At 35.3% G+C, this 21,219-nt stretch overlaps 4 protein-coding genes and 1 long non-coding RNA gene across 13 annotated transcripts in view; 3 read left to right on the top strand and 2 right to left on the bottom strand.

The window, feature by feature from the left end:
* The window catches only part of LOC111490138 (GDSL esterase/lipase At5g45960-like), a 4,823-nt gene extending 3,754 nt beyond the window's left edge, over positions 1–1,069 (top strand). The window contains exons 3-4 of the mRNA XM_023138645.1: positions 380–653; positions 778–1,069. Of these exons, the coding sequence (XP_022994413.1) occupies positions 380–653; positions 778–977 (474 nt within the window). The 3' untranslated portion in view covers positions 978–1,069. The remainder of the gene's footprint in view (positions 1–379; positions 654–777) is intronic.
* A 791-nt stretch (positions 1,070–1,860) lies between these two features.
* On the bottom strand, positions 1,861–3,403 carry LOC111490197 (D-aminoacyl-tRNA deacylase). Of its 6 annotated transcripts, none has more exons than XR_002719499.1 (8): positions 3,261–3,399; positions 3,093–3,184; positions 2,938–3,004; positions 2,744–2,774; positions 2,473–2,613; positions 2,326–2,351; positions 2,122–2,232; positions 1,861–2,015 (listed from the first exon to the last, which is right to left on the bottom strand). XR_002719499.1 is itself a non-coding variant. In XM_023138720.1 (8 exons), exons 1-7 carry the CDS (start codon positions 3,300–3,302, stop codon positions 2,173–2,175), a joined length of 459 nt encoding a protein of 152 aa, XP_022994488.1. In that variant the 5' UTR covers positions 3,303–3,399; the 3' UTR covers positions 1,861–2,085; position 2,172. The 6 variants fall into 6 exon arrangements, 4 of the variants coding, with proteins under 4 accessions (XP_022994488.1, XP_022994490.1, XP_022994491.1 ...); XR_002719500.1 differs by having other exon boundaries at positions 2,122–2,196; XM_023138720.1 differs by having other exon boundaries at positions 1,861–2,085; positions 2,172–2,232.
* Positions 3,404–4,162: 759 nt separating this feature from the next.
* LOC111490140 (peroxidase 19) lies at positions 4,163–6,489 on the bottom strand. Its single transcript, XM_023138647.1, has 3 exons — positions 6,096–6,489; positions 5,768–5,968; positions 4,163–4,849 (listed from the first exon to the last, which is right to left on the bottom strand). The coding sequence occupies exons 1-3, from the start codon at positions 6,372–6,374 to the stop codon at positions 4,268–4,270; spliced, it is 1,062 nt and encodes a 353-aa protein (XP_022994415.1). The 5' UTR covers positions 6,375–6,489; the 3' UTR covers positions 4,163–4,267.
* Positions 4,714–9,504, top strand: LOC111490207. 2 transcript variants are annotated; one of them, XR_002719503.1, is made up of 4 exons: positions 4,714–4,831; positions 5,726–6,011; positions 7,007–7,162; positions 8,529–9,504. It is a non-coding gene; the product is annotated as an uncharacterized LOC111490207 (long non-coding RNA). The 2 variants fall into 2 exon arrangements; XR_002719502.1 differs by having other exon boundaries at positions 8,453–9,504.
* Positions 9,505–10,470: 966 nt separating this feature from the next.
* LOC111490096 (probable pre-mRNA-splicing factor ATP-dependent RNA helicase DEAH9) lies at positions 10,471–21,144 on the top strand. 3 transcript variants are annotated; one of them, XM_023138580.1, is made up of 24 exons: positions 10,473–10,698; positions 10,796–10,940; positions 11,605–11,679; positions 13,006–13,095; positions 13,193–13,272; positions 13,570–13,639; positions 13,730–13,815; positions 14,725–14,794; positions 14,969–15,064; positions 15,674–15,776; positions 16,209–16,255; positions 16,351–16,434; positions 16,512–16,565; positions 16,851–16,951; positions 17,225–17,315; positions 17,878–18,042; positions 18,310–18,399; positions 19,009–19,080; positions 19,209–19,307; positions 19,492–19,578; positions 19,744–19,797; positions 20,699–20,778; positions 20,864–21,025; positions 21,104–21,144. In XM_023138580.1, exons 1-23 carry the CDS (start codon positions 10,598–10,600, stop codon positions 21,009–21,011), a joined length of 2,088 nt encoding a protein of 695 aa, XP_022994348.1. In that variant the 5' UTR covers positions 10,473–10,597; the 3' UTR covers positions 21,012–21,025; positions 21,104–21,144. The 3 variants fall into 3 exon arrangements, 2 of the variants coding, with proteins under 2 accessions (XP_022994348.1, XP_022994349.1); XR_002719494.1 differs by lacking the exons at positions 20,864–21,025; positions 21,104–21,144 and having other exon boundaries at positions 10,471–10,698; positions 19,380–19,578; XM_023138581.1 differs by lacking the exons at positions 14,969–15,064; positions 21,104–21,144 and having other exon boundaries at positions 20,864–21,097.
* The last annotated feature ends 75 nt before the right edge of the window (positions 21,145–21,219 follow it).

Below are 21,219 nucleotides of genomic sequence, written 5' to 3'. Positions count from 1 at the left end.
AAAAAAAAAAAAAAAAAAAAAAATATATATATATATATATATATAAACTCTAAACTTTTAAATGCTTGAATGGTATTTTAAATTTTAAAAAAATTAAAAAAAAATCTTTTCAAGGAAAATTATTAATATTTTATTTAAAAAATATTATTATAGGTATTTTTGGATACTATAAAGGTATTTAATTTTTTAAAAATATTAAAAATGTTATTAAAGTTTTTTTTTATATAATTTAAATGTATTTTGAAAAATATATGAGTTAAAAAGGGTATTTTTGAAACTTCTTAAAAGTTTGATATTAAATCAACGGTAAGATTATTTTTTTTTTATTTTATATAATTTTTTTTTAAGTTAAATGTTTTTTTTTTTAATGATTTCTTAGGCCTTGTGGGCTGAAGGAGCAAGAAGATTCGTGATGCCGGGGCTAGCGCCGCTGGGTTGCTTGCCGGTGGTGATAACGCTATACTCCAGCAACGCCTTCCTCCATCGCGGCTGCATCGACCGCTACTCCGCCGCCGCCAGAGACTTCAACGCTCTCCTCCAAGCCGAACTCCTCTCTTTACAGACTCATCTCTCTAAGAAATCCCCCACTTTCATCGGCTACATCAACACCTACGATTTCGTCGTCGACATTATCCAAAACGTCGGAAAATCAGGTCAGCCTTCATCCTTTACACATACATCTCTTCTCTTCATAAAATTGAACCGATAGATCAACCAATTAATGCGACGGAGTTCTGAAGGTCGATTGAAATCGATGCGTCGGTTTTTGATTTCTAGGGTTCGAAATAGTGGACGTCGGGTGCTGCGGGAGTGGGTTACTGGAGATGTCGCTGTTTTGTAATTACAAATCGCCGGTGTGCCTCGACGCCAGTCGGTACCTGTTTTTTGACGCGATTCATCCGACGGAGAAGGCGTATTACAACCTCTTCCGGGCCGGCATCCCGGTGTTTGATTATATCACCAGAGACTTGCTCTGAATTTTCTTATAGTATTTACCATTCTATTTTTTTTTTTTTTATATATATATATATATAAAACATATTATATTACAGATAATTAATAGAAAATCAATAAATGAATAATTGACTTATATATAACATTTATTCATTTAAAAGTTTAATTAATTAATTTTATACTTCATACAACCCTAGAGCCAATGTTCATAGAAATTAGTATATCCACCATCCAGTATCAGCACAAATCTCTAGCTTGTAAGCCGAACCGACAGCCAGATCTTATGTTAGGAAGAATTTTTTACACCCTTATAAAAGAATGTTTCATTCCTGTTTTCTAAGGAGATATTTCTAAATCTTTCGAACATTTCGTTCTCATCTCTAATCGATGTGGGATCTCACAATCCACCCCCTTCGAGATTCAACGTTCTCACTTACACTCATTCCTCTATCCAATCAATGTGGGATCTTCGGGGCCCAGCGTCCTCGCTGTCACTTGTTCCTCTCTTCAATCGATGTGGGAACTCACAATCCACCCCCCTTCGCACCTATCGTCCTCGCTAACACACTTGGTGTCTGTCTCTAATACCATTTGCAACAGCCCAAGTCCACTACTACTAGATATTGTCTTTTTGGAGTTTTCCTTTTCGTGCTTCCTCTCTAGATTTTTAATGTCTTTTTGGAGTTTTCCTTTTTGTGCTTCATCTCTAGGTTTTTAAAACTGCTAGGGAAATATTTCTACACTCTTATAAACAATATTTCATTCCCCTGTCTACTAGTAAGAGATTTCCACACCCTTATGATAAAAATGTTTTATTCCCTTTTCCAACCGACTCACAAAGTATCTATGGAAAAAATTTATAAGAGCATTTTGCTGAGCATTTGGCAAAAAAAAGGAATAGAATAGTTTCAAAGGAATACTCTAGTAGTTTTTTTGATACTATACTTAACATGGTTGTGAATTGGTTTAAATGTTCATCTTTATTCATCACTATAGCTTAACCTCCCTCCTTTTCCTTTTCAAATAGAGAGCTCTTTTGTAATACCCCTACAGCCCTCCGCCTAATATCATACATCAATCAAATTGTTTCTTATGAAATGCTAATTCATCATGAGTTTTCTAGAGCTTCAACTGTATTCCAGAAATGAAAGTTAATGAAAATCATACCTCCCTAACACCCTGCAGCAGGCAAGAGAGCTCCTAAGTTAGTTGATTACCTTACTTGGACGGTTTGGAGTCAATCTGCATTGTGACTGGCCCATCATTCACCAAATTGACCTTCTCAAACATCAGTGACAAAAATATAAGAACTGATTAATCTAAGAACTATCATAATCACTTGGGAATCAAAACTGAGCATATTGAGATTACCTTCATCTTTGCTCCAAACACTCCATCTGCCCACAAGAAAAGGGAACAAAGACAAGATTCAGTATACTCATTGTTCTATTCATTGAACCCACCAATTCTGAAGAGAAATCAAAGCTGGAATTAGGGAAAGAATGAAGCATAGATTACCTTTAATGGCATCTGGTTTATAGGATTTTCCAAACCTCTCAACTACAGAAGAGTAGAAGGGCTTAGCAGTTTGGGGAGGCATTGCCACATGAAAGTCCGGCTTATTGCCCTTTAATATTCCATAGAGTGTAAACTGACTAACTGGTTCCAATCCACCAAGTGCAATTTCATTAGTGGATTGTATCTAATTCACTTTCTAGCTACAATTTCTCAGCAGAAAACTAAACCATTAAACTTCTCTGTAATTCAAGGGGAACTCCCCTTCTCTTACCTAGCAGAACCTCGTAGTTCTTCTGCATTACCTGCAAAAGAATTATCAAGGAAAATGGTAAAACCTAATCCCAAAAGCCGTATTCTTACAATTTCTTTAAAAATTCAAACAATCAAACGAAACAACAGTGGTAGAGAACTCCTAGTCGGTATTAATCGGATTGAAATGGAAGAAAAGAGAGTATATATGATTACATTCAAGTCCCAAGCCTTGGAGGTACTCTCATTTGGGAACAATCTCATATTCAGGACCTTACGGCATCTGAAACCAAAGTAAAAAAGAAGTAGGTTCGTGATAAGAACAAGTTTTAATTGAACATAGAATGAGTATTATAGGCACAGAAGAGTACATGTATTCGGCGTCGGAATCGGTGTCGGAGTCATGAACGCCGATGAGCACGAGAAGGCCCGGCCCGATCTCCGAAACGGTGCGCCCATCGACCTGCGAAAAGCAGTAGCTCACACTGGCGATTTAGACAATCAACGAGAGATAGAGAGAGAAGGAGGAGAAGGTTGACCTCGACGCTTGCAGAGGCGACTCTCTGAACCACAGCTCTCATGGATCTGAGCGGCTGTGTTCTGGTGCTGCTGAACTGTGTAGTTCGCTTGGCGACTACGCTGGCTGCGAACAATAGTTGGTTCGCTACGCTTTTTTTTTTTTTTTTTTTTTTTTTTTTTTTTTTTTTTTTTTTTTTTTTCTATTATTCTTTTCTTTTTCGGAATTTTGTTAAATGGTTAAAAATATACTAAATTAATAAAAATATCCATAAAATTTCTACTTTTAAATTTGTTAATAAATAAATAAATAAATAAACCTAAATATTTAAAAATTCAATAATATAATATCAAAATTGAATTTTAGACAAAACTGTCCTTATATTAATATCCTTCAAATTTTAAAAAAATTAAAAAAAATACTCTTAGTATTATTTTAAAAAATATCTACGTAGCAAAAACTCTTAATTTTATATGATTTGAAATGGTCTATTTACCCTCCTCAATTATCTCCAGACTTTTAATTTATTTTTTACTAATTTTAAATAATTTTTTTCAAATATATTTTAAGTATTTTTGAAATAAAATATTAACCTTTTTCATTTATTTATTTATTTATTTATCAGTGTAAGAGTATTTTTTAAATTTTTTTAACAAATGTATTATTAGAGGAATTACTGAAATTAATAATTAATTTATATTAATTTATTATTTAAAATATTATTTTAGCTCCATTTTTTTCGGTTCATTTTATTTTGAATATGATGTGAATATATTTAAATTTTATATAGGAAAAAGTCTAAATAATTTCATTGAAAATTTTAAATTATGGCTAATAAAATAGATTTTTTTTAGTTGAATTGAGCTGAAAATTAATTTATGAAAATTACTATAAAGCTGAGCTGGAAAAACAACACCCCTCACTGAATACAGAAATTTCTCCCATGTATTGCTAAAATTAAAATAATAATTAAAAAAAAAAACCAATAAAAAGGGATTATTTTCAAAGATGCCATTATCAAGTCGTCAATCAACTCTGATGAACGCTACAATCCGTTCGTCGCTCTCCATGTCGTCGCCCCCTCTTCACTCCGATCGACCCCATTTTGTCCATCGCCGCCGCGAAAGCTTGAAAAAACTTCTGCTTATCTTTCGCCAAGCTCTGCACCATCGTCTTCATCCTCGCATCCGACACCAGAGCTTGATCCGTAGCCAACAGCCCTAGTTTACTTTCCAAATTCCCGTAGTACGCATGGTCGAACACAAACGGTGTTGTTACATCGAACGGCGCCACTATATCCGTATTTCCACCGTACCTAGGGCACGACATTTTAAGCTCCTTGAGTAGTCTCCCGTCGATCGCCGGATCCGGTTTTTTCGTGCCTCTGTAGTCGTAGAGACGGTTTGTGAAATGCTCGCAGTGCGCAAATCCGATCGTGTGCGCACCGGAGAGCACAACGAGGTCATCGCTTGATAGACCTTTGGAATTGAAGAGTTTGAGAAGCTGATCAACGGTGGAGTTTGCTTGCGGCAGATTGGAACCTACTCTGGCCGCCATTGATATCTTCCCGTCCCATCGTCCCTTTTTCACCTGGTAATACGGTCCTCCTGCCTGCAATTTTCAATAATTCAGAAATTATTTTATTACATGAAAATGTTAGGACTGAAATTACTTTTTCACCCCTAGACAACAGATGCTGACAGGCCTCATAAATGGAGATAAATTAACAGAAACTAATTTAAATTCGTTCATGCTGTCTTCCATGTACAACGCAAACACATTGATGATTATTAACTAAAGCATCATAGAAAAGAGGAATACAAGATTAAATAATGGAGTTTAGCAAAGGACAAATTAGTAGTAAACCGATATTCTAGATGAAAATTTAAAAAGTTAAGCACATGGAACTTTGATCCATTGCTTTGGTTTTTGCTTATCTTGATTTGGATCTATTGTTCGCCTAGTTGCAATTTCCATAACAGTAGCCAATTTTATTTCTATTGATGTTCTATTGAATATAATTATATAACCATCTAAGTTTTGATTTTATGTATGATTTTCATAAACTGGGGCTGTGTCAGAATCTGACTATAGAGAAATCGATTTCGCATGAGCTGGAAAATGGGGAAGCTGAAAAGACAAACTTTTATCTACATTTTGAGGCTGTGGACAAGTATTGGATCCCCATTAATAAACATTTGCAGGCCAATAATAAACAGAAGCATCTCCTTGTCATTTGGATTCTTCTATGCCCAGGTTTTCTAATCAAACAATGGAGAAAATGGCAAAAGTGGAAGGAAAATTTTCTAGGATTTTTGGGAATTCATTATGATACTGTTGAATATGTATTTTCTTTTCCCTTGATGTAACCCATCTTTCACTTTTCTTAAGCAGAATGGTTACAATGCAAATCCAATGTCAATTTATTGTTCCAACTTTTAAACACCATTCATTGGCTTTTGCTTAAAATTTTCTATGTTTATGCAGAAAAATGACCAGATTTCTTTGACTCAAGAGAAGGGTTCTAACCAAATGGACAAAATCTCGGGCTGCAATTGCGAGGATGTCAGCACAAGACACAACGCCAGGGCACTTGCTCTCAACCAACGCCTTGGCCTTCTTGATGCTTTCAAACCCCTCCGGTCTCAGCCCCTTGTTGTCCGCTGCATCCTTCTCCGCTGCCACTTTGCTGCCAGGCTTCGTCGATATCAGAATCGACCCATCACAGCCCTGCCATTTTCAAGAGCTTCTCAACAATTTTTATAATAACTAGGTAATTGAAATTGATTGCAGAATGCATGCAGTATAAAAGTGTATGATTCTATATGTGGGGTAATGGGGTTCCAATTTTTCTTACTTCTACAAAGCAATCATGAAAGAACAGGCGGAGTGTTGCTGGAGCTGAGACTGGTACGTCTCTGAACTGTTGGGTGGTGATTGAGGAGACGAGTTGCTCGAGGTAAGGGCATGTTTTGGTGTAGTAGTCGACAGAGAGGAGGCGGTGGCGGCGGGCGGGGGCCTTTTTAGGTGCTGGTGTTGCAGCACATTCTGATGGTGTGATGAAAATGAGAAGCAGAGTGAGAAAACAGAGGGGAGAGAGAGGGGAAGAAGAAGAAGATAAAGAAGAGACAGGCATGACTGAGTGTGAGAGTGAAGGAAGGGGCACCTTAGGACAAAGAAGGAATAGTGGAAAGAAGAATATAAAAGGGGAAGACCCCAGGAGTTGAAGTTGTTGGAGGACAGATTGCTGTGAAGAAAAAAGGGGAGAATCAAGACCCGTGAAACCCAATTCTTATGGCAAAAAGCTAGAGAGAGAAACGACCAACAGGCCAATAAAAAAGCTGGTGAGAGAGAGAGAGAGAGAAATATTTTAATATAATTATATTATATTATATTGTTTCTAGGTACTGAGGAGTACTGGTACCAAAAATTATATTTTGTGTTTGATTATGATATTGTAGGTGGGTCTGGGGGTCAAATGAAGACCATTCAGTAGCATCTAGAGGGCACCAATTTGGTACCAAAATCTCATTTTCACCTCTCATTTATAGGCATAAAATATATAGCAAATAATCAATTATAGGAACAAGAACAGGGGATTGGCTTATTGTCTAATTTAATAGAAGGAAATTGCTAAATCTTGCCAATATTTATCCTTATTTCATTACTGCAGTTAATACCTGTTCTGTGTTTGTAATTTTTTTCTGGTGAATACCTTTTATTACTAAAATCTGTATGTACTTTAAATCGTTGCATTTATCTTTGCAGTTTGGTATAAAATTTGGCAGCCACTGAAAACAATGAAATAAATTGAAGCCTTATAAAAGCTGATAGAGAGAGAGCGTGGTGGACAGAAGGGCGTGTAATAAGCCAAGCTAAGCATGAGTAATGAACTTCATAAATGCAAGGCATGTGCTACCACAGGTGCCTCACTCACTTCGCTTTACCCCATTTTTCCTACTCATATCAATGTCACCCACCATTTTTCATCCCCCACTTTAGTGTCAAATTGAAAAAACCGTCCATCATATTTCTATGCTGATACGGTCATATTTACTTTATTCCATGTGCATAAAGATGTCATTTCTATTTGTATATTCAGTATTTTCTCTACTTTTAACTGACTTGAGGCCATACCTGATATGAACTAAGTACGAAGTGAAGGAGACGCGAATATATTTGGATGTTGGTTAGAATGTGGAGTAAATATTGGGTGAGGACAATATGTTTATTGGTTTCATTGAGACTTTCTTAAGCTGAGTTTGAGTTCAGCCCTAAAATTAACAACTAATTTATCGGTCTAAGAACTTGTGAGATCCTATATCGATTGAAGAGAGTAACGAGTGTCAGCAAGGATACTGGGCCCCGAAAAGGGGTGGATTATGAGATCCCACATCAGTTGGGGAGGAGAACGAAGTATTTTTTATAAGGGTGTGGAAACCTCTCCCTAGTAGATACATTTTAAAAACTTTGAGGAGAAGTCCGATAGGGAAATCTCAATTGGATCAAAATAAATCATCTTGAGGGGAAGGACAATATCTGCTAACGATGAGTTTGAGCCATTACAAAACTCTTGATATATTGGCGCTAACTCGATAAGTATAGAAGGAGAAAAATTACCTGAAATTCACTGGCATCCATTCAATTGGATTGAAATAGATCACTACAGATAATCGCAGCCTGGTGGGTGGAGAATATTTTTTCTTGTTTTACATTTGTGGAAAAGGCTGAAGAGGTGATGCTAGTGAAACTTAATAGCTGAAAGGACCATTTGTCTCTCTCACTCCCTCATTCCTCGTGGCCTTTTGAATTGGCACCACAAAATTTATGGATCTGTAAAAGCAGTAATGAAAGCAACCCAGAACAAAAGGTCAGTGTTTTTTCCCAGTGGCAAAGCACTTGATATAATAATGTTACAATAAATAACCTTTTGGATTATTAATTGGTTGATGAGGGGCCACTATGGCTTGGCTTGACAGTGATCACTAAACATCGGGTCCCTGGAAACATATCAGAACCATCGGTACAATCTAATAATTATTTCATACCTAACAAAATTCTAACTTTTAAAACTAATTTTAACTTTTGCATTTTATATTTTATATTTCTAAGTTTTAAATTCCATTTTATTTTCAACTACTAAGTTTGAGAATTTACTTTATAACTCATTCCTTCGATTGAGCGTTTTTTCAGATGTTTATCAATTTATTATAGGTACTCTCTAATTGTAGCGCAGGGCAAAATTAGCTGCAGGATGATTGTACTAACCTGCTGCCGGTGACTTTCTCAGGGCTCCGTAGGAGAAGAAAGAAGGTATGGGGAAATTTCTAATGAAGCGAAAGTCCCTCTTTCTTTATAGTGTTGTCTGTCCCCTTCGTCCATTTAGGTTCTCCATATCTTGGTATAACTATAACGACTCAAACCTACTGTTAGCAGATATTGTCCTTTTGGGGCTTTCCCTTTCGAGCTTCCCCTCAAGGCTTTAAAACGTGTCTTCTAGAGGAAGATTTCCACACCCTTGTAAATGAGGTTGTGTTCTTCTCCCCAACCAATGTGGGACATTACAATAACTATCCCAACAAAGTAATCTTATGTAGTATCAGCAAGAGCCCTTTAACCCGACTTCTACACTAGAACAAACAAATAGTGTCTCTCTTTTTGAGAGACACCGTAAAAAAGCAAAAGCCAATAATAGAGAACCTTCAATGAGATTAGTTAGACATTAATTATCATTTCAAGAATCGATAGTCCAATATTACGATGATTTAAGGAGAAAATGATTTGAATAGTGAAATTGTAGCCTTTGTGAGTGGCAGACATATTCAGCAAGTGGCAACAGAATTGAGGACAAAATGTGAAACAAAGAATCTAGTTCTTGCAGAAGGGATAAACCCAACATTTGCATATTTCACAAAAGGATTTAGTCACATTATACTATGATTATTCATTAAATTCTGCTGTTATGTTTTTTGTCAGTCTGTGTGTTTTTAGTCTGCAGTCATTCCACTGAAAACCGTTTTGAGTACTTTGATGCTTCAAAGGTCAGAATTGCTTAGTTTCAAAGATTTAAAGTTTGGAAGAACATGGTGAAGAGTGGCACAGCCGTTCATGAGATTCCCCACCCCAATTAAAATATATCCCATCAAAGTTAGAGGACTCTGCTTCATTTCTATGTAAAGCTACAAAGTAAAAAGTTTGTAGGGTTGTTTCTTGAGGATAATAATTAATAGATGTAATTAGCGAGATGGGCTCCACGTTTATTTTAAGTTGAATTGCATATATCACAAGATATATATGGGTTGAGTTAGGTTTACTTTGACAAAACATTAATATGTTAAATCTACGTTCAAATGTTACTAAATATGAAATAAAATTCAATCTCTCTTATTTTTTTTTAAAAAAATCTAACTAAGTTATTGGTTCTAGATCACGAACTCTCTTGAAATTGAAGATTTTTGCTTCTTTTTTTTTTAATACTTCGTGGGGCGATTACTGTTTTTATACAAAATCAACAAAGCATAACAAACTCGTATAAAACAACTCTTTTGACATCTAATTATTTACTTTTCTCGATTCAGTCTCAAACACGTGAATTATGATAGTCAACTTGCATTATTACAATTCTAAACTCAGCTCAATCTTTGTTATCAATCTTTAAGTAAAAACAACAAGCAAAGAACGAGTAAATTGCTCTCCAAAAATACTTTGAAAAAATGTTGTGCTATGCCCTTTCTATTTTCTTTTTTTTCTACCATTTTTATTGAAAGAGTGTGACAATTACGTGACTAAATCTAAATGAGGGTGATCATGAGAATATGATGATTAAAAAATAGTTCAAAGAATTGAAAGTTATTATCTATATCAACAATATGTATATTCCTTTTTGATAGCTCAATCGTAAGAGCTCTATGTTAGGTTGTGGAGCCTGATATCTTCATAGTTTATAATATAAAGTTTTATCTATTGTCCTATTTAATTTATAAAATAAATGATTTTATTTGTAATTATTTGAAGTTATTTATAAATAAACGTTAGCAGCAAGTGAAATTTTACATTCTATTGGTCTGTGCGTATTTTCTCTTGTATTTTTTATCTAAATCGAGTGTGTGAGTTGATTTGAAGTTGAATGGACTCTCTGTAATTTCTTTAGAAATTGTGGGAATTAAAAAAAAAAAAAAAAACGCTAATATCGGGGAGCCCATTCCATGACCCAAAACCGCCGAAGTTGCTCGATTCGGTTCTCGATGGGCTTTTCTCCCTCAGATTCAACCGCCCATTTGAGGCCAACTGCTCAAGCATTCAGCTCAACTTCCGTAGTTTGGATGGAGAGGCTGTACTGAGCAGCGGCAAGTGAAAAGAATGGCGCAATTCTGGAAACCGGGCGCCGAGAAGCCCCGTCTGCTCGACGACGGAGAGGGTGGCGTTCTGTTCTTTTCTTCTTCTTACTCTTCTTCATCTGGGTATGTTCATGTTCTTCTTTCTCTTTCAGTGATAATAGCTTAAGCATCAGATTTCTATTCAGTCCCCCTTTTACAAGTTTTTGACTCCGTGGAATAGATTTGGGTTCTCGAGCATTGAAAAGCAGCGGCAGAGACTTCCTGTTTATAAATATCGCTCCGCCATTCTGTATTTAGTGGAAACTCATGCCACTACTATCATTGTTGGCGAGACGGGTAGCGGAAAAACCACTCAAATTCCTCAGGTGAGCTCTATATCCCTTCATGTTTTAAGGAAAAGATTGTTAGGAATCATGGATCACCACATATGCTAATATTGTCCATATTGAGCATAAACTCTCGTGACTTTACTTTTGATTTTCTCAAAAAGCCTCGTATTAATGGAGATGTATTACGATCGTTCCCTAAATTAGCCAAGGTAGAATTCCTTCCCAGCCATACTTCCCTCGAACAAAGTACTCCATAGAGCCTCCCTTGAGGTCTATGTAGTCCTCGAACCGCCTTTCCTTAATTGAGGCTTGACTCCTTCCTCTAGAGCTCTCGAACAAAGTACCTCCTTTATTTGACACATGAGTCACTTTTGACTACATCTTCGAGGTTGACAATTTCTTTATTCGATACTTGAGGATTCTATTGACATGGTTAAATTAAGGGTATGACTCTGATATTATGTTAGGAATTGCGACTCTCCACAATGATATGATATTATCCACTTTGAGCATAAGCTCTCATGGCTTTGCTTTTGAATTCCCCAAAAGGCCTCATACCAATGAAGATGTATTCCTTACTTATAAACCCACGATCAATCCATTAATTAGCCAATGCAGGACTCTCTACACTAATTGAATTTTGGTATCTTCACTATTTATTTTGTTAATTTTGTTATATAACGTTTTATGCGAGGAGCAGTACCTCAAAGAAGCAGGTTGGGCTGATGGTGGTCGAGTAATTGCCTGCACCCAACCAAGACGACTGGCTGTTCAGGTGCATTACTAGTTTTCCTATGCAATTTTTGCTTTATATTGCTAAAAGTTGCAATAATGTTGTTGTTGTGGTTGCTATAGCTCGTAGCTTACTGCAATCGTCTTTAGTCGAGGAAGATTTTGGCCCTCTTGTTTTTAAGCAGATTATAAATTTGTGGTGCGAATTATGACAAGGTTCATTTTGATGAGTTTACACTTAAAATTCTTGTTAGCAAGAGTGTCATTTGAAAATATAAAATGTTTTTATTCATTTCATGACAGGGAATAGGAGTCACTAGAGATGTTACGTAAATTAATTGGATTGCTTTTAATTTTTTCCACTTTTGATTTTTTTTTCCATATCATTTTCTTCTTGGATTGTGATCATCATAACCAATGAATAACATTGAATGTAACATTCTTAGGACATATCGTGTTATAATTTGCCTCTTTGGCGGAGAAGAACCGAATATAACAAGCTTTATACGAATTTAAGTTTGATATGAATTTTGTCCTTTCTACTATAATTATACTTGAACATGCTACTGTTTTGTTGGGGTTGCAGTATTTTGTTTTATGTAAGTTTGCGTAAAAGGACATGGATCATGTATTATGGAGTACTGAAGTTGTTATTTTGTGTACTCGAATTAGGATAGTTTTTGTTTGGAGCTGTACCTACACTTTTGGGACAAGTGAGGGAACCTTTGACGTGCAATTGTTTTTTTGTTATTTGTTGGAACATTTGACTTGAGAGACATGTGAGAATTTTAGAGGGCTAATTTCGCATGTGAGGGTTATTTCTTTGTTTCGTCCAGTCATTAATAACTTGATTATTTTGAATCCACTGCTTTGATTTTGGTACCAACAATTAGAAATTGCTATAATTGGATGTGAAAGACATATAGTGTTTAAAACGAATTTGACATCTAGTGTTTAAAACGAATTGTCAAGCCCCGGTAAGGTTCTTCGTTTTGCATCAAATTAAACCACATGCTCCACCGTTTGTGCGGGCCCTCGTCAATTCCTTTGAGTTTCATTCTTGTGAACGTATCCCCTAGGCTTTGGCTATGGCTATGTTCCATGCCTTTTTTGGGGTCGGATTTTAAAATTTTTTGTGGTTCATTTTGTTTTTTATTTTCATCAACTGAACCTCTGTTTGTAATTTATTGGTTGTTTCCTGTACAAGCTCCTTTTTGTAGTAGGTATTTTTATATAACTCATTTTTGTTTTCTCATCTATCTTAATGAAATCAAGATTTCATTATACATACATATACAATATATGTATGTATATATATATATATATGTAACGGAGGATCATTGAGCTTTTTTTTTTCTTAATTGCACAGGCAGTTGCTTCTAGGGTGGCTGAAGAGATGGGTGTTAAGCTTGGTGCAGAAGTTGGTTATACAATTCGATTTGAAGATCTTACAAACCCAGTGAGGCCTTTCTTCTTTACAGCTCAATCTCTCTAATCTTATCTTCTCAATGAAAAATAAATATTTGCAGATGTAATTTTCTATTTTGGCAGCACAGGATGTGACGAGGGTGAAATTTCTCACAGATGGTGTGTTACTCAGAGAGATGATGGACGATCCACTTTTGACTAAGTATAGGTATTGAATGTTGAAACTTTTATAGTACAGTCTCACTGTTGAATATGTTTTTTTTTAATATCTCGTTTTTCTGATATATTATTTTATTGGTTTCTCTAGCTTCCAATTGCAATTGGATAGTCTTTTTTTCCATGTCTGTTAAATATTTCTCTTGGTCATTCACATGAATTTTTTAAGTTTACAAAAGAGAGGTTGTTGTTGATCTGTTTTTTTTTGTGGGAGCAGTTCGTATCATATCATGCTATGCTTGCAATTTTTAATAAAAAAAATTAAAATAATTTCATTTGACCATCTTAGTGTAATAATGGTGGATGAAGCACACGAAAGGTCTATCTCGACTGACATGTTACTTGGTCTCTTGAAAAAGGTACAAAAATCCTTGATCCGGACCAAGTATGTCTTTTCAATAACTTGCAGCTTATGCATTCTCTAATGTGGCTGATTGCTTGAAATTCAGATCCAACGACGGCGACCAGATCTACGATTGATTATCTCTTCTGCTACAATTGAGGCTAAAACGATGTCAACTTTCTTCCAAACCAGGTTTTACTTAGTTGTTTTAACATTTGAATCTCGTAGCTGCTCATTGTTGTTTCAGTTAGGCCTTTTCCTTCTAGGCCTAGTGTCATTTATCAACTATTGTGTTATTACATTAACTGGATGGAACCTGAGTACCTTTAATTCTTTGGAAAAATGGATGGAGCTTGAATATCTGAATACCATGAATACCTTTAATGGCGGTCTTTTGAATTTTTCTTTGTAAGGATACATGTAATACACAATCATCTAAATCACATATTTCACCTTCTTCAGGCTGGAGTGTTGCATCCTCCAAACATGAACGTCTAGTTTGTTTCTTTTTGGGATATAGATTGTTTGACAAATTAAATTCCACTTCGTAGAATCCCTTGGAGGTTTCTTGGTTTTAATCACATTATTTTTTGTGGTTTTCCTTTGAAATAGCTTAAAACTTTGTAGCTCAATAAGACGTAGTGTTGTTAGGAATAGGAAGATCTCAAGGTGTCAATTGAAGTTTGAATAAGTGATGGTACTTTAGATTTTTTAGGCTTTTCATGGAGCTGTTGGTCAAAAGAAGTTCTGTCTATTGTGTTCCCCGCTTTTGATTGATCACCTCCCTTTTTTGGGTTGTTTTTTGTTATTTCATTTATCTTAATGAAATCTATTTTTTCATTATGTTTTTAAATGTTTACTCTTGCTCTTACAGTACCTTTGATTGGAGAGCTTTTCTAATTCATTTGGAGTGGGATGGCGGATTTCCTTTCTTGTTTGTATATCTCATCTAACCAAACGAAATGTTGTTTAATTGTTTCTTGTAAATAAAACTTAAACTAGAAGTGGATGACACCTTATGCACTTTTTTGAACTACCAGTCAATGAGATGGCTACTGAAGCCAATATTGATTCAGATATCTTCTATTTTTTATAAATTAGCAAAAAACGTCGAGGACTTGAAGGTGAGGCGCTTGAACCAAAGGTGGAACCTGCTATCCTATCAGTTGAGGTATAAAAATTGGCAAAGATTTCATAATGTCAGGCCATCTTTCTCTACTTTAGAAATTGGGAGATGCAAGTTCTCCTTTCCACTTTTTTTCTGATGTTATTTTGTCAGGAATTTGTTGACGTTCGTATCAAATAGAAATTCTAACCAAAGCATGTTACATCTTTCGACGTTCAGGGAAGAGGGTTTAATGTACAAATCTTTTACCTTGAGGAGCCTGTTTCAAACTATGTCCAGTCTGCCGTTTCAACTGTACTGTCAATTCATGAACAGGTGACCTCTTAGATTGTGTATATCATTAGTGATTTGCCAGTTGCTACATATTTACATGTGGTACAAGAACTAATTGGTACATTTATAGCTGATGCATACATTTTTGAATTTGATGCATTTAATTTTGAAGATGAAGTTCAAAAAGTAGTATCGAAAGAGTAGTGGACGGTTACAACTTAACCATCAAACTTCATTACTATTAGTTGGTGCTTTGCTCAGCTCATGAAGGACCTATTCAAGCAAGCATATGAAGGTTTTTGCACGAGCAAGTAGATATAGACAATGTACACGTGGACTCATTTGTCTACAATTTAGTCAAAAGCTGAATTGATTTTCAAGAAACGACTTTGAATGGTGAGAGGTGACTGGTGAGAGTGGAGTTCAATATTTTCAGAACGTCTGTTCTAGTATATGAACCATGCAATTGCAGTAACTACCTCAAACCATTATTGTGGCTGATTTGTAAAATATGGTTTTTAAGAAGCTAATTGGCCTTTCTGTGAAGCTTCGTCAGATAGGCTGGAAATTGTGTTCCTTAACCATAGCATACCATAATGTAATGTTTCTCATTAAACAATATTTTTGTTAAATTTTATGTTTGTTCCTTAGGAACCTCCAGGTGATATACTTGTATTTCTCACTGGCCAAGATGATATTGATACTGCTGTTCAATTGCTTACAGAACATGACCGAAATGATAGAAAAAAGTCAGGTCTGTTCATGCAAACTTCTATTTAAATTTGAGTTATGGACACTTGTTGATCATGCAACATCTAGAACTTGAAATAGTGTGAGAGGTTTGATATGTACTTGTAAGCATTGGATGGGCCCGATCGATTCTGTGTCAGGGTTCATCATCCCTACAATTTTTTTTTTTTTTTTTTTTTTAATTTTGAAAAAGATAAAAAATCTGCATTTTCTTTCTTGTGAATTTCTTTTCCTAGAACCCCAAGAATCTAAGCTTGTACCAGAGTGTCATAGACTAATTTCTTATAGTTTGCTTATTTTGTTTGGTTGTTGGCACAAAAATAAATGATGACAACACTTTGTGCTCTGCCCAACTACTCATAGCGTCACATAGAGTTGATGCATATGTTGCAGATTTTGGTTCATTTCAAGACTAATTTACTTGCTTCTTTTCCAGAATTGATCGTCTTGCCTCTGTACTCTGGGCTTTCACGTGCAGAGCAGGTTAGTGACAAGTTATCTTGTACCTTAGTCGGACAATTTGCTTTAATTGAGTACTCATTTTATTTGGCTATACACATTCTGCATAAATACTGTAGGAGCTTATCTTCTCACCGACACCCAGGGGGAAGAGGAAAGTAGTGATTTCAACAAATATAGCAGAGACATCATTAACTCTAGAGGTTAGATTTGTGTTTTATATGAATATTTTCCTCCTTATTGGCATTCCTTTCACTCTGAATTCTTCTGTTCTGTGTAGGGCATTGTCTATGTCGTTGACAGTGGGTTCTCCAAGCAGCGGTTCTACAATCCAGTAATTTCATTTTTTCTTTTAATGAGTAAAGATTCACTGTTTGTATCTTCTGCAAATATTGAGCTTCCTACCATTTCTTTGATTTTTTTTTTTTTTTTTTTTTTTGTAACCGGAATCAATCCATTTTTCTATTGACTGATAAAGTATTTTGGTCATTACTAATGCTCTATATTCTTTGTGTTTTAACAACTGTGTCGTGTGTTGAAGACTTGGATTCTTTGCTGTGGATTATATAGGTGACGATGATCTAGAAATGTATTGTTAACTTACCTCTTCTTTTTTTAGATATCAGATATTGAAAACCTTATTATTACACCGATATCTAAGGCCTCAGCTAGACAAAGGACTGGTCGGGCTGGAAGAATTCGGCCTGGGAAGTGTTACAGGTCTTCATCTTTGCATATACTTATCTTCTAAAAATGTTCAAATAGAAAGTGGCACGTCGAATTGTTTCAATTGATCTTCATGCCTTTCATTATTTTTCCAATTTCCCATCTTTACTTAAATTTGTTACTGACTGAGTTGAACACATTATGGTTGTAGTCCTTCTGATCAAGTTTTTTATGCCCAATGCATGGAATGGATTATTATAGTACTTCCTTTCGCATACTTGTCTTGTTGTTACAACTTATTCATTCAACTTTTCTGGCTTCATGCAGACTGTATACCGAAGAGTATTTCATCAATGAAATGCCTGCTGAGGGTATTCCTGAAATGCAAAGATCAAATCTTGTTACCTGTGTCATTCAGGTAAGTGTTTTTGATATTGTACCTATTGCTGTAACGACATATGGTGTTTCTGCTTGCTAAAAGATGAAGATATATATGCAGCTATTCATCACAAGAAAAATGATAAATATCAGAAATTATAAAATAATATGAATGTTGTTAATGGTTGCTAAATAAACCTCTAATTGGAAGTGAGTAACTAGAATACAACATGTTTGCACCCTTGCCAAAAAGTTCTCCATCCATCATCTTATATTTGTGCATTTCAAGCTCTAATCTCAATAATGTCATTTTTCCTATAAGATTTCCATCCATCAGTTAGTTATTATCTAATTTTCACGATCTGTTTGGAGTAGTTTTCTGTTGTAGTTAACTAACTAATCTTGTAGTTAGTTCAAGCTAGTGTGGATAGTTCACATTATTTTTGTTTGGTTACAATGTACTAATTGCGAACATGCTCTGTTTGTACCTGATGTTACTGTACATAAAGCTCATACAAATGCAGAGATTTTTTTTCCATTAGTTCTACTTAAATATTGTTTTTCTGCTCTGTTAAGATGCTAATCTTGAATTATTATTACAGTTGAAAGCCTTGGGAATTGATAATATACTAGGCTTTGATTGGCCATCACCTCCATCTCCTGAAGTAATGATTCGGGCATTAGAAGTTCTTTATTCACTTGGAGTCTTGGATGATGATGCAAAGCTTACTTCGCCAGTTGGGTTTCAAGTTGCTGAAATTCCACTTGTACGTTGCTTGCAGTCATGTATATTAATAATATAGCTCGAAATTTCAATCATTAATGGCATTCTAATACGTATTTTTTATGGTTCTTTTGTCTGCTCATTTGTTCACTAAAGTTTATTAAAGTATGTATGTATGTATCTATTTATCTATCTATCTGTTGATATTGCTAAGAAAACCATTTTCATTAAGAGGGATGAAATTATTAAATTGATAGTACGGGTATACTATATTGTTGAATATGTGTTCCCATTTCAAAACAAATTTCAGGAGCCAATGATCTCAAAAATGATCTTAGCTTCTGGTGACCTTGGGTGCTCGGAGGAGATCATTACAATTGCTGCTGTTCTGTCAATACAGGCAAGTCCTTATTTCTTAGCATGCCCCAAAAATGATCTTCAAGCTCATGCCGAGAAATTAGGCAATAAAGGTGTTTAGCTGTTAAGGGCCTCAAAATTTATCATTTCTTGAATCTCACTTAATATAAAATGTAACCACATAATCAGTGATTGATTCTGGTTCTGCTTGATATTTTATGTTTGTTGGAATAAATGGTTTGCGACTCTTCCGTGAGTTGCATCCTTTCATAACCATGGGTTGCGATCCTTCATCAAAGTGATAGCCAATATGTAGAAGAGTCATGGCTATTCGAATGGAAAGACGCCTTTTCTCACATAAAACTTTTCATTGAAGTTTGTTTTGGTCTATAAAGTAATGTTCACTCGAACTTGTGGAATGAAGTGTTGCATCCCTAAGAAGATAATCTGATCTATCTTGGGACAGAATCACTCATTAAACTCGGACACTAGAGAGAGTAGAATTGTAAAATTGTTTTAAGGAGACAACACGAATTCGTCGGGTTCAGATTTTTCTCTTGCCTACCATTTATTGTTTGCATTACTATTTTTCTGTTTTAGGTGATGTTCTTATGGCATAGCATTGTTTTACAATTAAAATGTCATTTGGCAGTCTATTTGGACTTCTAGTAGGGGAGCGCAGAAGGAACTTGATGAAGCAAGGTTGCAATTTGCTGCAGCTGAGGTACTTGTCTAAGTCTACCCTGATCATGATGTATTCATCAATTCATGTCAGCTAGATTAGCATTTCATAGACCAGTCCTAGCTTGAAAAGTGAGTCGATGTCGTGTTTAATTATCTTGATGTATGCAGGGCGATCATGTGACCTTTCTTAATGTGTACAAAGGATTTCTTCAGTCTAATAAATCTTCACAGTGGTGTCACAAGAATTTTATCAATTACCAAGCTATGGTATGCATTTAAAGTCATACGTGTAAGCGTACAAAATATTTCTTTGTGCATTTCATCGTCTTCGATGTGCAGTGTATTCACCGACTATCCCCAACCCAAAATAGAGGGAGCATGAGATCTATAGTCCGACACGTATGTATTGCCACAAATATTTGTCATAGTAGTAAACTTAATCTGTATGCAGAAAAAAGTAATGGAAGTTAGAGAACAACTGAGAAGAATAGCACAGAGATTAGGCATCGTCTTGAAATCATGTGAAAGAGATACTACGGTAAATCTTTGACCTACATTTATATTGATTTGTTCATTTTGAAAGGTATTATCTCAAGCTCATCTGTTGAGCATGTTGCTCCTCAATCCTGTCTTTTGTACTTAAAGTTCCATCAGAACTCCTAATTTCTGTTTGAAATATACCCTTTTTTCCCCCTTCCAACAGGTTATACGCAAGGCAGTTACTGCTGGATTTTTCGCCAATGCGTGTCAATTAGAGGTGAGCAATTTCCCGTTCTAATTTGCTACTTATTTATAGAGTTCATGTTGGGTTAATGGAGCTTGCTATTTATTTGGGTTAATGGAGCTTGCTATTTATTTGGGTTATGGAGCCTTTATAGCTTATTCTATAAAATTGTTATACTTAGTAAAACTATGTATATATAAAATAGTTGGTAAAAAGCTAGTATGTATGTGTGTGTGTGTATATATATATATAGTAGATAGTAATATATAGTAGGTGGTTATATCCGGTAAAACTATATATACTAAACTGAAACCATATATATACTTCTTCGGGCGTGCTTTGAAAGATGCTCTTTGTACATACCTGAAAGTTGTACTTTCTGCCTTCTCTGTATTTTCTCTGCACCTACCTGAGCATTCTCTGTATTTTCTTTGCACATACTCAAATGATGTATTTTCTGCCTTCTTTGTAGTCTCTTTGTACATACTTGAAAGGTGTACTTGCCTGTACATACCCGAAAGATGTATTTGATGTACTTTTCTATACATACCCGAAAAATGTATTTTCTGCATTCTTTGTATTCTCTTTGTATACACCTGAAAGATGTATTGTTTGCATTCTCTGTATTGTCTATATTCTCTCTGTACATGCATGAAGTTATCGATATAAACCTTTAGCCAATCTTTTATCTAGATCGTGCGTATGCGTTGTTGTGCGATCTTAATAGTTCAAATTTTTGTGTTCTCTTTTCTTGTAATCATGGCGTGGCAGTTTATCTCTCCTTCTGACAAGTTCATATGAAAATCTTTCATCTGTCAAGAAACTAATCTAGTAAATATCTATACCTTTGATTAACTGTTCGTCTGTAGGCATAGACGTAGAAACTGATAAAGTAGTTCCTCCCATAAAAGCTGATAAATTTGGTGGTGTGTAGGCATACAGTCACAATGGGATGTACAAGAGTATCAGAGGTTCTCAAGAAGTTTATATTCATCCCTCTTCAGTGTTATTCAGGTTAGTTTGAACAAAATCTAAGCGTAGGCTGTTGGCTTGAGGGGTATATATATTGATCGAAGAACTCGTGTTGGTTGTGTTGCAGAGTTAATCCAAAGTGGGTGATATATCATTCGCTTGTGTCGACTGACCGACAATATATGCGTAATATCATCACCATTGATCCGGGATGGTTAACCGAGGCTGCTCCCCATTTTTACCAGTACAGGCAGCTCACTCATATGCCTCACTGATCCTTTCTTTATCTTCTACACTTCACCAATATTTTGGCAGATTTGAAGTCTTCCAAGAGTAGTCATCAAATTTTTAAAACTTAATACAGAAATGGTGATATCCAAAATTTTGATTAAATTGCAAATGGGTCCCTGTAGTTTCAAGAAAATTAGAATTTAATTTCCATGACTTTAAATGATGGAATTATTCTCTATAATTTGTTAAAAA

This window comes from Cucurbita maxima, unplaced genomic scaffold, assembly GCF_002738345.1.
Source record: "Cucurbita maxima cultivar Rimu unplaced genomic scaffold, Cmax_1.0 Cma_Scf00015, whole genome shotgun sequence".
NCBI lineage: Eukaryota > Viridiplantae > Streptophyta > Magnoliopsida > Cucurbitales > Cucurbitaceae > Cucurbita > Cucurbita maxima.
Note: the sequence above shows the minus strand (reverse complement) of the source record. Positions and strands in the feature narration are given on the sequence as shown.